The sequence below is a fragment of the Pseudophryne corroboree genome, chromosome 4 (assembly GCF_028390025.1).
Source record: "Pseudophryne corroboree isolate aPseCor3 chromosome 4, aPseCor3.hap2, whole genome shotgun sequence".
In the NCBI taxonomy this organism is placed as follows: domain Eukaryota; kingdom Metazoa; phylum Chordata; class Amphibia; order Anura; family Myobatrachidae; genus Pseudophryne; species Pseudophryne corroboree.
In genome coordinates, this window is record NC_086447.1 from 72440499 (window position 1) to 72456838 (window position 16340).

A 16340-nucleotide genomic window follows, 5' to 3' on the forward strand; every position below is an offset into this window, starting at 1 on the left:
CCTCGTAGCAGTTTCTGAGTAGCTCCAGACTTACTCGGCATCTGCGATCATTTCACTGCTTGTCGTTCCTGGTTTGACGTCACAAACACACCCAGCGTTCGCCCAGACACTCCCCCGTTTCTCCGGCCACTCCTGCGTTTTTTCCGGAAATGGTAGCGTTTTTCCCCACACGCCCATAAAACGGCCTGTTTCCGCCCAGTAACACCCATTTCCTGTCAATCACATTACGATCAACAGAACGATGAAAAAGCCGTGAGTAAAATTCCTAAGTGCATAGCAAATTTACTTGGCGCAGTCGCAGTGCGGACATTGCGCATGCGCATTAAGCGGAAAATTGCTGCGATGCGAAGATTTTTACAGAGCGAACAACTCGGAATGACCCCCATTGTATCATGTATCAGCAGTGTGTGATTGTGACATTGTATCATGTATCAGCAGTGTGTTATTGTGACATTGTATCGTGTATCAGCAGTGTGTGATTGTAACATTGTATCATGTATCAGCAGTGTATCATTGTGACATTGTATCATGTATCAGCAGTGTGTGATTGTGATACTGTATCATGTATCAGCAGTGTGTCATTGTATCGTGTATCAGCAGTGTGTGATTGTGACATTGTATCATGTATCAGCAGTGTGTTATTGTGACATTGTATCGTGTATCAGCAGTGTGTGATTGTAACATTGTATCATGTATCAGCAGTGTATCATTGTGACATTGTATCATGTATCAGCAGTGTGTGATTGTGATACTGTATCATGTATCAGCAGTGTGTGATTGTGATACTGTATCACGTATCAGCAGTGTGTCATTGTGACATTGTATCATGTATCAGCAGTGTGTCATTGTATCATGTATCAGCAGTGTGTCATTGTGACATTGTATCATGTATCAGCAGTGTATCATTGTGACATTGTATCATGTATCAGCAGTGTGTGATTGTGACATTGTATCATGTATCAGCAGTGTGTTATTGTGACATTGTATCGTGTATCAGCAGTAAGTGGTTGTAACATTGTATCACATATCAGCAGTGTGTCATTGTGACATTGTATCATGTATCAGCAGTGTGTCATTGTGACATTGTATCATGTATCATTGTGACATTGTATCATGTATCAGCAGTGTGTGATTGTGACATTGTATCATGTATCAGCAGTGTGTTATTGTGACATTGTATCGTGTATCAGCAGTGTGTGGTTGTAACATTGTATCATGTATCAGCAGTGTATCATTGTGACATTGTATCATGTATCAGCAGTGTGTGATTGTGACATTGTATCATGTATCAGCAGTGTGTGATTGTGACATTGTATCGTGTATCAGCAGTGTGTGGTTGCAACATTGTATCATGTATTAGCAGTGTGTGATTGTGACATTGTATCAGTGTAACACCTGTGTGTGTGTGTGTGTGTGTGTGTGTGTGTGTGTGTGTGTGTGATTGTGACATTGTATCAGTGTAGCACCAGTGTGTGATTGTGACATTGTATCATGTATTAGCAGTGCGTGATTGTGACATTGTATCATGTATCAGCAGTGTGACATTGTGACACCGTATCAGTGTAGCACCAGTGTGTAATTGTGACACTGTATCAGTGTATTACCAGTGTGTAATTGTGACACTATGTCAGTGTATTACCAGTATGTGATTGTGACATTGTATCAGTGCAACACCAGAGTGTGTGTGTGTGTGTGTGTGTGTGTGTGTGTGTGTGTGTGTGTGTGTGTGTGTGTGTGTGTGTGTGTGTGATTGGGACATTGTATCATGTATCAGCAGTGTGTGTGATTGTGACATTGTATCAGTGTAACATCGGTGTGTGTCATACCTCTTTCACATCGCACAAATTACCCGGTATCGACACGGCATATTGCCGTGTCGAAACGGGTCAGTGTGTGATGTGAAACCCTGACCCGGTAATTCAACCCGGTATAAAGGAAGGGTTATACCCGGGTTGAATACCGGGTCAGGTGCAGTGTGAATGGGAGCCGCGTCGATGCGACACGGCTCCCATTCACAGCATAAGGAGAGGCGGCGCAGGAGATGAGGTTATCTCCCAGCGCCGCCTCCACCCCCTTCCCCTGCTGCTGCTGCCCCCCGCTGCTATGGCAACCGACCCAGTATATTGCCGGGTCAGAAAGTCACCAAAACTGAGCTAATGCCGGATCCCACCTGGTAAGGACACGTTTCTCTTACCGGGTGGGATCCGGCATTTGTGATCTGAAAGCGGCATATGTGTAACAGCAGTGTGTGATTGTGACATACTATCAGTGTAACACTAGTGTGTGATTGTGACTTTGTATAAGTGTAACACAAGTGTGATTGTGACATTGTATCACTGTAATATCAGTGTGTGATTGTAACATTGTATCAGTGTATCACCAGTGTGTGTGATTGTGATATTGTATAAGTGTAACACCAGTGTGTGATCGTGGCATTGGATCAGTGTGACACCATTGTGTGATTGTGACATTGTATCAGTGTAACACTAGTGTGTGATTGTGACTTTGTATAAGTGTAACACAAGTGTGATTGTGACATTGTATCAGTGTATCACCAGTGTGTGTGATTGTGACTTTGCATAAGTGTAACACAAGTGTGATTGTGACATTGTATCACTGTAATATCAGTGTGTGATTGTAACATTGTATCAGTGTATCACCAGTGTGTGTGATTGTGATATTGTATAAGTGTAACACCAGTGTGTGATTGTGGCATTGTATCAGTGTGACACCATTGTGTGATTGTGACATTGTATCAGTGTAACACCAGTGTGTGATTGTGACATGGGGTCTATTTACTAAGCCTTGAATGGAGATAAAGTACCAGCCAATCAGCTCCTAACTGCCTTGTTACAGGCTGGGTTTGGAAAATGACAGTTAGGAACTGATTGGCTAGGACGGTATCTCCGTCCACTTTATCTCCGTCCAAGGCTTAGTAAATTGACCCCATTGTATCAGTGCAACAGTGGATTGTGGGCCCGATTCAGACCTGTTCGCCCGCTGTGCGTTTTCGCACAGCGGGCGATCAGCTATATAAAGCGCATGCGTATGCACCGCAATGCAGATGCGTGTCGGCAAACAACAACAGTCAGCCACAGGCTGGTGCGAAAATTCTAATCCCACAGCCATTGGCATGCTGATTGACAGGAGGAAGCCGTTTGTGGGTGGTAACTGACCGTTTTCTGGTAGTGTCAGAGGAAACGCAGGCGTGCCCAAGCATTTTCAGGGAGGGTGACGTCGGCTCCGGCCCCGATCAGCCACTGGTGAGGTCCGCTGACTGAGGGATTTTTTAGCTGCTCTGCGTGCACATGCGATCGCACACTTGCACGGCGAATATACACTCTCCTTAGGCGGCGACTACAATTTTATCTGCCTAGTGATCAGGTCTGAATCGCCCCCAGTGTGTCAATGTGTTGCAGAGGCGTATCTAGGGTAGGGCGAGTGGGGCACGTGCCCTGGGTTTCTTGGCAGGCCCAGGAGAGGGGGCGCCGCTGACGGCCAGGGCATCATGCCCCACTAGCCCCCGTCACGCCGAAAGCCGAAATGTGAGGGGAGGAGAGCGCACCGTCTCTCACTCCCCTCACCACCGCTGAAAGCCATAGCAGCGCTGCTGTGTCCGGCCGACGGCGGCGTTAGCCAATCAGAGCCTGCGGACCGGCTCCTGATTGGCTGCCGGTCCGCGCGCTCTGATTGGCTAGCGAACCGGCGCCACACAGCCGCCGGAGACCTGTCCTGGAGCGGTGAGGGGAAGGAGAGGCGCTCTCCTCCCCTCACATAGAACACGCCGGTGACTCGGTAAGTGACCGGGGGGGGGGGGGGGGGGGGAGAGCACAGTGGGGCATGTAACTGGCACAGTGGGGCATGTATCAGGCACAGTGTGGGGCATGTATCTGGCACAGTGAGGTATGTAACTGGCACAGTGGGGCATTGTATCTGGCACTGTTGGGCATTGTATCTGGCACTGGGGGGCAATGCAATTGGCACTGTGGGGCATGTATCCGGCACTGTGGGGTAATGTAACTGGCACTGTGGGGCATTGTATCCGGCACTGTGGGGTAATGTAACTGGCACTGCGGGGCATTGTATCCGGCACTGTGGGGCATTGTATCTGGCACTGTGGGACAATGTAACTGGCACTGTGGGGCATGTATCTGGCACTGTGGGGCAATGTAACTGGCATTGTGGGGCATTGTATCTGGCACTGTGGGGCATGTATCTGGCACTGTGGGGCATGTATCTGGCACTGTGGGGCATTGTATCTGGCACTGGGGGGCAATGCAATTGGCACTATGGGGCATGTATCCGGCACTGTGGGGCAATGTAACTGGCACTGTGGGGCATGTATCTGGCACTGTGGGGCATTGTATCTGGCACTGGGGGGCAATGTATCTGGCACTGTGGGGCATTGTATCTGGCACTGGGGGGCAATGCAATTGGCACTGTGGGGCATGTATCCGGCACTGTGGGGCAATGTAACTGGCACTGTGGGGCATGTATCCGGCACTGCGGGGCATTGTATCTGGCACTGGGGGGCAATGTAACTGGCACTGTGGGCCATTTCCAGGTGGCCACACCCCTTCTGGGGTGTGCCCACGCCCCTTCTGGGGTGTGGCCACGCCCATTTTTCCGCCGCGCGCGTCTTCGGCGCACGCACATGCTTCTTTTGCTATGTTTTTTCCCCCTTTGGGGGGGGGGGGGGCGCCATTTTACATTTTGCCCTGGGCTCCAAAAACCCTAGTTACGCCTCTGATGTGTTGTAACTGTATGAAACACACTACACTGCAATAGCAAACAAGTAATAATAATAATAATAATAATAATAATCTTATTACACATCTAGGATAGGAGCTTCTGCCCTATAGTCCTATGATTCTGCTCATATAGTTATTATATATAGTAGCAATAAGGAGTAGCATTGTCGCGGATAGAGATTTCCCTGACAAATTTGGATCTCAAAATGAGGCAAAGCGTCATCTTTTCACGGCAAAACTTTCTCTTTGTCCATGGAAGATAACGTTTTCCTGCCAAAATGTCATGTTTCATGTACAAACATGATGTTGTGGCTACAAAAGATGACGTTTTGCTTCATTTGGAGGTCCGATTCAGCAGGAAAATCTGAGGAGATGGCAGCCGGGGCGGCACAGCAGGGGGTGGGGGGAGTGCAGGATGGCGTGTCACATCATAGTAGGCATGGCAACACAAAAGAGGTGGTACGGGGCATGGTGGCTACAACTGCACCATTGTTACCACCCCCCCTGCTGTACAATGCTGGGATTACAGGTGTTTTACAGCAGGAGGCGTGGCTACGATGACGCAATTGAGCATGAATCACTTCATTGGCTGCTAGGACCGCCCACCTCCCTTGGTAAGTGGGTGGTTAACTAGCGGTAGCAGCTGGCTCCCGGAGGCTTGGACGCTTTTCCGGGAGCACCACCCAATTTTCAGAAGCTCCCAAGCCATTCCGAGAAAATAGGAGGAGGAGTCAGTGGGAGATGTACAGCATTAAACCTTGGAGAGAGATAAAGCAACCAATCTCCTTGTAACGGTCATTTTATGCTGATTGGTTGCTATGGGCAACTTCTCCACTTTATCTCTCTGTAACGGTTGAAACATCTCCCCTCTTTTATTAACCCTCAAGAATTAGGACATACAGTAAGGTGCTTTTTCTATATATTTTTTTCTGTGGGGCAGATTTATGAACCCTTTTTTTTTTTTTTACTAAAATAATGTGAAAAAGGTGTTTTCACCCTTATAATACATATAATAGGAAATGCAATCTGACCAGATTTACTAAAAAAAAGTGAAAAAACACAGCAGTGAGCCCTGTGATAATCACAGCACTCACTGAGGATTGTGGTGGTCATTCCGAGTTGATCGCTAGCTGCATTCGTTCGCTGTGCAGCGATGAGGTAAAAAAACGGCACTTCTGCGCATGCATTTCAGTCGCACTGGTGTCCGCAGAGTGATTGACATGAAGTGGGCGTTTCTGGGTGTCAACTGACCGTTTTCAGGGAGTGTTCGAAAAAACGCAGGCGTACCAGGAAAAACGCAGGCGTGGCTGGGAGAAAGCAGGGCGTGTTTGTGACGTCAAAACAGGAACTGAACAGTGTGAAGTGATCGCAAGCGCTGAGTAGGTTTTGAGCTACTCTGAAACTGCACAAAAAAACTTTGTAGCCGCTCTGCGATCCTTTCGTTCGCACTTCTGCTAAGCTAAGATACACTCCCAGAGGGCGGCGGCATAGCGTTTGCACGGCTGCTAAAAACTGCTAGCGAGTGATCAACTCGGAATGACCACCTCAAGATCTGATCGCTGGGCTGTGTTTTTTGCTGTCCTGTGATCAGATAGTCGCCGCCTCCAGGGGGAGTGTATATACGCCGTGCTAGTGTGCGATCGCATGTGTAGCTGAGCTACAAAAATTCACTTTGTGCAGTCTCTGCGCAGCCCAGGACTTACTCCTCCAGTGCGATGAGAACAGGCTGATCGGGGCCGGAATTGACATCAGACACCCTCCCTAAAAAAGCTTGGGCACGCCTGTGTTTTTCTGGACACTCCCTGTAAACGCACAGTTGACACCCACAAACGGCCTCCTCCTGTCACCACAGTAACAAGCAGACACGTGACTATTCCATCAGTATCAGGACATGCAGCCTGTATTCATTTACTTGAACTGGTGTTGATATGCCAGCTTCAATTAGACCTATGAGAAAATAGTTTTGCACTTTTACCATTAAGAAATAATGGGCCTAATTCAAGGTTGATTGCAAAACAACATTTTCCTCTAATGCATACTTGCCTACTCTCCCGGAATGGCCGGGAGGCTCCCGAAAATCGGGTGACCCTCCCGGCCCCCCGGAAGAGCAGGCAAGTCTCCCGATTCGCGGGGTTCCCCCTGCCCGTCCGCCCACTTAGTGTGTAAAGTGGGCGGTCCGGGCAGTTGATGACGCGATTCTTGCTGAATCGCGTCATCATAGCCACGCCCCCTGCAGTGTAATGCCGTGATTGCGGCATTACAGAGCGGGGCGTGGCTTAAAGGAGGTGTCACAGTGACCCCACACTTGCTCCGCCCCCGCCTGCCCTTGCGCCGCCCCCATCCCGCCTCCGGCCCATCCCCTCCTCTACTTCACAGCCTCCCCTGCCCGCCCTCTGAGCCGACCTGGCTGCTCTCTCCCGCAGAGAGCAGCCAGAATGTCGGTAAGCATGCCTCTAATGGGCAAAACCATGTGCAGTGCAGGTGGGGCAGATGTAACATGTGCAGAGAGAGTTAGATTTGGGTGGGGGTGTTCAAACTAAAATCTAAATTGCAGTGTAAAACTAAAGCAGCTATTTAACCTGCACAGAAACAATTAACCCACCCAAATCTAATAGGCCCTACACCATACCTCCCAACTGTCCCGATTTTCGCGGAACAGTCCCATTTTTTGGGGTCTGTCCCGCTGTCCCTCCTGCGGGCCGCAGTGTCCCGTGGTGGGGGGGGGGGGCAGTTCGGAGGCTCCTGATTACTTGCTGCTCTGCTCAGTTCAGAGCAGAGCAGCGGTGAATAGACGCTGTGCGCACGCTCACAGCGTCTATTCCAGTGAGGCAGGGGGACCGGGGGCATGGCCAGCAGCTCACTGATGAAAATTGGAGGCGTGGCTCGCGATCGTGTCACCCACGCTAAGTAACGCCCCCGTTTGTCCCTCCTTACAAGATCTGAATGTTGGGAGGTATGCTACACACTGGGCGATATTACTGAAACATATGAACGATCTCGTTCATTAATGAACAAGATACCGTTCATATCTTTCAGTGTGGAGGCACCAGCGATGAGCGATGTGCGGCTCCGCGCTCGTTCATCGCTGGTGCCCCGTCGCTTGTGCATGCAGGCTAATATGGATGATCTCATCCATATTTGCCTGCACTGCTATGGAGCCGGGTGACGGTGGGAGTGAAGAAACTTCACTCCCCCTGTCACTGCCCCCCAGCCGCCGGCTCGCCCGTCGGCCGTATCCGCCGTCGGGCAGCGCGGCGGATCGCATGGTGGTGGTCATTCCGAGTTGTTCACTAGCTGCATTCGTTCGCTGTGCAGCCATGAGGCAAAAAAGGCACTTCTGCGTATGCGGCACAATGCGCACGCGCGACGTACTATTACAACAAACGATGTAGTTTCACACAGGGTCTAGCGAAGCTTTTCAGTCGCACTGGTGGCCGCAGAGTGATTGACATGAAGTGGGCGTTTCTGGGTGTCAACTGACCGTTTTCAGGGAGTGTTCGGAAAAACGCAGGCATGTCAGGAAAAACGCAGGCGTGGCTGGGCGAACGCTGGGCGTGTTTGTGACGTCAAAACAGGAACTGAACAGTCTGAAGTGATCGCAAGCGCTGAGTAGGTATTGAGCTACTCTAAAACTGCACAAAAATACTTTGTAGCCGCTCTGCGATCCTTTCATTCGCACTTCTGCTAAACTAAAATACACTCCCAGTGGGAGGCGGCATAGCGTTTGCACGGCTGCTAAAAACTGCTAGCGAGCGATCAACTCGGAATGACCCCCAGTGTGTAGAGCCCATAACTCTCTCTGCACGTTACATCTGCCCCACCTGCAGTGCACTTGGTTTTACCCGTTAGAGGAAAATGTTGTTTTGCAATCAGCCTTGAATTAGGCCCAATGTACAGTATTTCCCGCTTCATGACTGGCGTTATCGCAGCTGTGCCGCTGAAGCTTTTCTGTTGGATCTAATGGATGACTTTTCATGTCATTTGTACACCATACAGTATGTAGGCAGAATTTACTGTTGTGTCGTTGGCATTTATATACTTGTGTAGATTTTATACAGCACTGGAAAATGAATCTGATAAACTATAATCAATTTGATTTCATTATGTTTCAGAAGTTGTCACTTCGTATAAAAGCGCATAAAAAAAAAAGCTATCTGTACAATGGAGGAAGTGGGCGGGGTGGGACAGCGATGGCGCTAATATACCGTGAGACATGTTATCATGGTCCCCTATCTGCACTGTAATGCCTCCAATCATGGCATTATATCATGGATATAGCCTAGATATTGTGGTTCATGGCGCTATGCCCCCCCCCCCCACGCCTATTACTCGGCCCTCCCCCTCCGCCCTCACCAAATCACTTTACAAGCTAGGGCCCCCCCATTTATCAAGCCTTGGAGAGTGATAATTAGCACGGTGATAAAGTACCAACCAATCAGCTCCCAACTTCCATGTTACAGACTGTGTTTGAAAAATGACAGGAGCTGATTGGTTGGTACTTTATCACCATCCACTTTATCTCTCTCCAAGGCTTGATAAATGTGGGGGCGTAAGTATGGCCAGAGGACAGGTCTGTGAAGCATGCAGTAATAGGGGTGTGGATCATAGGATCGAACACCCTTAGGTCGACAGTGCCTAGGTCGACAACTATTGGCCGACAGTAAGTAGGTCGACAGGGTCTCTAGGTCGACTTGATAAAAGGTCAACATGAGGGTTTTTTTTTGTGTCGTTTTCTCCGTAGAGTGACCGGAAACCCCAATTAGTGCACTGCTTCGCTTGTCATACTTCGGGCAAGGTTACCGTTCCCAACGTGGACCGTAAAGTATGAAAAAGTTTTTTTTTAAATTAACAATCGTGAAAAACTCATGTCGACCTTCTGTCACAGATTGCCACTCTCACTGGAGAGATGCTGAGAGAGAGAGAGAGAGAGAGAGAGAAGGATGATGAGAGACAGCCAGGGTTGGACTGGCCCACAGGGGTACAGGGGAAACCACCGGTGAGCCCCACTGCCTGGGGGCCCACTCTTTCCTCTAGGGATCCAGACTGTGCACTTGTATTATACATGGTAGATATGTTGCATTACACTGCACAAGACTATTGTGTATTTAAATTCTCTGTGGAGGCTGGCCACACCCCCTTTGTAGGCTGGCCACACCCCTAAATATGGGCCCCTATCACTGCATTCCCAGGTGGGCCCTTCATACCGCAGTCCGATACTGGAGACAGCTCCATGCTGTTTGGGAGAGACGAGTGCTGCACTAACACCTCCGCTCTCTGGGGGTCATTCCGAGTTGTTCGCTCGTTATTTTTTTCTCGCAACGGAGCGATTAGTCGCTAATGCGCATGCGCAATGTCCGCAGTGCGACTGCGCCAAGTAAATTTGCTTTGCAGTTAGGTATTTTACTCACGGCATTACGAGGTTTTTTCTGCGCTCTGGTGATCGTAATGTGATTGACAGGAAGTGGGTGTTTCTGGGCGGAAACAGGCCGTTTTATGGGTGTGTGCGAAAAAACGCTACCGTTTCTGGGAAAAACGTGGGAGTGGCTGGAGAAACGGAGGAGTGTCTGGGCGAACGCTGGGTGTGTTTGTGACGTCAAACCAGGAACGACAAGCACTGAACTGATCGCAGATGCCGAGTAAGTGTGGAGCTACTCAGAAACTGCTAAGAAGTGTCTATTCGCAATTCTGCTAATCTTTCGTTCGCAATTTTGATAAGCTAAGATTCACTCCCAGTAGGCGGCGGCTTAGCGTGTGCAAAGCTGCTAAAAGCAGCTTGCGAGCGAACAACTCGGAATGAGGGCCAATGTCAGAGTTTGCTGCCAGGGGAGCGGAATCATTGCAGCAGATTTGACGCTGCGTGTTATCAGCCATTATCCATAGTTGTTTTTTTTAATGTCATGCGGAGAGTAACGTGAACGCAGAGCTGAAAGCGTCTCCACAGGCCGCAGCCAGGATTTACCAAAATTTTTCATATTATCTTTAGGAAAATAAACCGCAAATGCGGAAAATGAGAACGTGAGGGTTTCCTCCGAGAGGGCTGTACAGGGGATGAGGCAGGGCTGATCGCGGGTCCATCTGCAAAGCATGCGTCACAGCCAAGTACGCATGTATGGGTGAGGCAAAGTGGCATGCACACTGAATGCATCGCCAACTGTGACGGAGGGAGGTATCTGGGCTGTAACGGGCATTCTCATGTGAGCCGTGTTCAGGGAGGGTGTGTTGGCGGAATTGTTCTCAGATGTATCTTTGCAGAGATAGAGCTGGTATAAGTGTACACCGATAGCGATTATAGGGATCAACCCAAGTGTACGGGTATGGGCCACGTGAATATGGTCGGCATTGGCGTTTAAATCGTGCACGTATTGCAGAAGCAATAACAGCTGCTAGGCCAATACTTGCCTACTCTTCCAGAATGTCAGGCAGAATTCCTAATCTCGGACTCCGGAAAGAGCAGGCCAGTCTCCTAAAATCCACTGCCACACACCCCACATCCTGCACCCAGAGGAGCCTCGCTTCCCAGTGCGGCGGTACCAACAAGTGGGTTCCACCGCTCTATGAAGTGCCGGCAGAGCCGTCTTCCCAGTGATATTTTTGGAAGGGATGCAGTCAGAATACCTGGATTTAGGTTTAGGCTGTGGGGGGGAGGGTTGGGCTGCGTCCCAGGGGGTTAGGCTGCGTGGAGGGAGGGGGTTAAGGTTGGGCAACCCTCTCAGAGGGTTAGTGTTAGACTCAGAGCCGGCCGTAGGTATAGGCAAACTAGGCAATTGCCTAGGGCATTTGATATGCCCAGGGGCATCAGCAGCTTCTGCTGATTAAAATGATATGCGGCATGCCTATATTCTGTGTATAGCATTTCATATGCAGATACAGCCACAGTCTCACACAGTATATTGGCATGCCGCATATCATTTTAATCAGCAGAAGCTGCTTGTGCATCCTAGCCACATAGCAATGCAAATAAGATGCATTTTCATAAAAAAAGGTGCAAGAGGCAAGATTTATGAGGACACATCTGTATCCAAGCGGAGGCAGAGGTCACAGTGTTAGTGGCAGTGTGAGTGCTGTGTGCATGTGAGTGGGTTGGTTCTTGTGCAGTAGTGTTCGGAATATGTGTAAGGAGCATTATGTGTGTCATGTAAAAATGCATTAATAATGTGCAACATATGTGTAAGGGGCACTATGTGTGTCATTATGTGTATAAGGGTATTAATAATGTGCGGCATATGTGTAACCGGGTACTACTGTATGTGTGTCATTATGTGTATAGGGGCACTAATAATGTGCAGCAAATGTGTAGGGGGCACTGTGTGTGTCATTTTGTGTATAAGGGCATTAATAATGTGCAGCATATATGTAAAGGACATTATGTGTAAAAGAGCATTAATAAATAAAGGGGCATTACTGTTTGGAATTATGTGTATAAATGCATTACTGTGTGGCATTATGTGTATAAGGTGCTCTACTATGTGGCGTTGCGTATAGAAAGGGCACTACGGTGTCATCTAATATGAATAAAGAGCAATAGGGTGTGGTGTAATGTGAATAAGGAGCAATTCAGTGTGGTGTAATGTGAATAAGGGGCTCTCCTGTGAGGAGTAACGTTTATAAGGTAAAGTAATACTACTGTGGGATGTAATATGAATTATGGACACTATCGCATGATCAAATGTGAATAAAGTTGCAGTACGGTGTGGCGTAATTGGAATTGGGGTTACTATTGTGTGGCCATGCCCCTTGCCAGCAAAAACACACCCCTTTTTGGGCTGTGTGCCAAATGTGCGAACTGTTCCTATTTAAAATATAGGGGGTACAAACACCAAAATAAGGACTGTTATGGGTGAGGGGTGATGGTGGTGGGAAAGAGGTGCAAGGTCAGAGGCGGAACCAGCGGTGGTGCTAGGGGGCACCAGCCAAAATTTTGCCTAGGGCATCATATTGGTTAGGGCCGGCTCTGGTTAGACTGTGGGGGGAGGTTAGGTTCAGGCAGCGGGGACAGGGGGTAAGGTTTAGGCACCTACGGGGGGTGGTTAGGGTTATGCAACAAGGGGGGAGGTTAGGGTTAGGCTGCGGGAGGGAGGGTTAGGGGGGAACACCCCTTACTCACCCCTTTGGCTTCTACAATATCGGGATCCCGGTGTCGATATTACGACTGCCGGGATCCCATGCGCCAGCAAATCATACTGATCCCCTTTGGAAAGATGGCACAGTGGAAGCAAGGACTCTATACCAGAGACTTTGCTCTCTTCTGTGCATGCGCCATCTTCCCAAATATCACTGGGAAGATAGCGCGGGCTGCGGATGGTAGGGTAGCTGGGGACAGTTATACATTGGCCCCCTTGGTGTTAATATGACTCTGTGACCTCCTGCTTCATGAGTAGATCCTCCCCGAGACCCCTGCCGAGAAGTCGACAAGTATACTGTAAAATTGCAAAGGCCTCGAGCAGTCAGATCTTAGCGTGTCACAAATGGCGTTTGGCAGTGTATAGCTACTTTCCCAGTGCACCATGCTTACTCTGAGCTGAAGTCACCATAGATGGTAGACAATCTGCTGCAGCCTTTATTCCAACTCCCGTGTACTGCCGACACAGATTGCTGTTTACGCCACGCTGTGCGATATAGTCGGCAGTCAGGTGGGCTGGATGTGGCCCAGGTATTTAAGGGCGTGATTTCAGCAATACCTTGTATAGTGATTGTATTTTCTGGAGTGCATTTGTATCTGGCGCATGCCCAGTGCGAAAATTACGCAAGTTCCATCCGTATAACTGACTTGTGTCCAGCTGTATTGGTCTGCAAGTATGAAACTATCTCATAGATGAAGTCAGACAAAGGAAAGCAGAGACCCTGAATGTCTACGTTGTTGGACACCAGGGATGTTGAGTTATAACAAAGCTTGTATGCTGCTTGCTGGACTGTAGTCACAAGGGCTGGAATTGTATACAGTACATATTCATTGGTCTTAGCTAAATGAACAACAGATCCAACCACACCCTCATATGAATAAATACCTGCTGCTGCTTCCATGCGTTGGCTCAATCACCATCAAGGAGTCAATCTGCAGAGGTAAGGCAGTCTCAAGTTCTCCTTCCTGTAGGGCACCGATAATTCTGTTGGCAATGCTCTGCAGATTAACATGCACAGAAGAAGATGTAACTGTGGTACCAGATGCCACAGTTTGCACCAGCCCAGTTGGGTGACTTATTTCTACAATGAGCACTTCCATCGGGGCATCTTGTTTCTCCACAGCACGGCCAGCTGGGTGTTCCAGGTCTGGTGCAGAGTGACGCCTGACTCTTATTCTGTCCTCAATCATTAAAGGGCAGTGACGTTGGAGCTTAGAACGATTGTCCATCATAGCCTGCAAAGTCTTAGTGCTCCCTTGCAAAGTCTGTATTACTCTTACACGGGCTGGGTCAATTCTCAAAAAATGTGCCAGTTCTAAGGGCAGCTGGTTGTGGACATCCACATTGGTCTCTGGAGCCACATAGAAGAATAAGTGGATGGATAAATGTGTCCATATCTCTACCGGCTCGTCTCCTTGGAGAACAACATACAACAAGTTCTCTCTGAAACTGAAGAAGCTTGAACCTTGCTTTTTATTTTGAAAATTGGGCTCCGCATCATATACAACTGTAGAGTATTTTCTCCCTCTTGACACAATGTAGAAACTGTTTGGGGTGTCATAAAACAGGGCTATGACAAGCTTGGTAGAGTTTTGGCCACCATTTAGCTGAAGTCTCATGGCCTTTGGAGTTGGACCACTGAAACACACTTTGCTAATTTTATTGGCTGGTAAGATTGAGTAGAAGGTTGTATGGTTCTTTGAGTCACAGCAGTGGTTGGGGGAAGTCTGACCACTGACAAACGCTTGAACAAAGTCATCGGTTATTGATAAGACTGGGCTGATGGGCTCAGCGACATCTGCAATGTTTTCCAGGATGAGGACGGTGTGACCGATCTGTTGGCATATTTGAGCCCGGGCTTCCGACTTGTAGGTGCAGACGTCATCTTTCTTGTAAATACCTGTGGAAAAACGTATGATAAACGTTACTCTATTATATTTTAGATGCTTTTCGTGGTTCATTTATAACAGAGATATTTAGCCTCCAATAATATTTCACACAAACTCACCCCAACAATGAGTCTGCACCAAGCTTCCCTTCCCTCTGTACTGTGCAAATGAAAGTGTCAAAAGATTGATCTATAAGAAACTCCATCCTTGACACTATAATGTCTCATACTGAGGCAAAAAAACGAGGCTGCGTGTTCCAGATGAGATATTTAGATGAGCATTGATCATGTATATTTATTTTCTCTAACGTCCTAAGTGGATGCTGGGGACTCCGTCAGGACCATGGGGTTTAGCGGCTCCGCAGGAGACAGGGCACAATAATACAAGCTTTAGGATCAGGTGGTGTGCACTGGCTCCTCCCCCTATGACCCTCCTCCAAGCCTCAGTTAGATTCTTGTGCCCGGCCGAGAAGGGTGCAATCTAGGTGGCTCTCCTGAGCTGCTTAGAATAAAAGTTTAAGTTAGGTTTTTTATTTTCAGTGAGTCCTGCTGGCAACAGGCTCACTGCTACGAGGGACTTAGGGGAGAGAAGTAAACTCACCTGCGTGCAGGATGGATTTGCTTCTTAGGCTACTGGACACCATTAGCTCCAGAGGGAGTCGGAACACAGGTCTCACCCTGGGGTTCGTCCCGGAGCCGTGCCGCCGACCCCCCTTGCAGATGCCGAAGTTGAAGAGGTCCAGAGGTCCAGAAACAGGCGGCAGAAGACTTTCAGTCTTCATAAGGTAGCGCACAGCACTGCAGCTGTGCGCCATTGTTGTCAGCACACTTCATACCAGCGGTCACTGAGGGTGCAGGGCGCTGGGGGGGGCGCCCTGGGCAGCAATGTATTATACCTTTTTTATGGCTAAAATACATCACATATAGCCCTTGAGGCTATATGGATGTATTTAACCCCTGCCAGATCTCACAAACTCCGGGAGAAGAGCCCGCCGTTTTAGGGGGCTGGGCCTATTCTCCTCAGCACACGGCGCCATTTTCCTGCTCAGCTCTGCTGTGAGGAAGGCTCCCAGGCTCTCCCCTGCACTGCACTACAGAAACAGGGTTAAAACAGAGAGGGGGGGCACTTATTTGGCGATATGATTACATATGTGAAAATGCTATAAGGGAAAACACTTGTATAAGGGGTTGTCCCTGTATAATTATAGCGTTTTTGGTGTGTGCTGGCAAACTCTCCCTCTGTCTCCCCAAAGGGCTAGTGGGGTCCTGTCCTCTATCAGAGCATTCCCTGTGTGTGTGCTGTGTGTCGGTACGTGTGTGTCGACATGTAGGAGGACGATGTTGGTGAGGAGGCGGAGCAAATTGCCTGTATTGGTGATGTCACTCTCTAGGGAGTCGACACCGGAATGGATGGCTTATTTAGGAATTACGTGATAATGTCAACACGATCACAAGAGAAGGTTGTTCCTTGAAAGAGATCAGGGAACCTAGAAGTAAACCTCTTTGTGGGGGCACTCTTATTTGATTATTATAATTTAAAATATAACTTTTATTTAATCAATTTAAATGAATATAGTATTC

General features: G+C 48.6%; 1 protein-coding gene across 1 annotated transcript in view; it reads right to left on the reverse strand.

Annotated features, from left to right (window-relative positions):
• Positions 1-16340, reverse strand: part of PKHD1 (PKHD1 ciliary IPT domain containing fibrocystin/polyductin) — a 985750-nt gene that overhangs the window by 85351 nt on the left and 884059 nt on the right. The window contains exon 61 of the mRNA XM_063919219.1: positions 13757-14771. Coding sequence (XP_063775289.1) covers positions 13757-14771 — 1015 coding nt within the window. The remainder of the gene's footprint in view (positions 1-13756; positions 14772-16340) is intronic.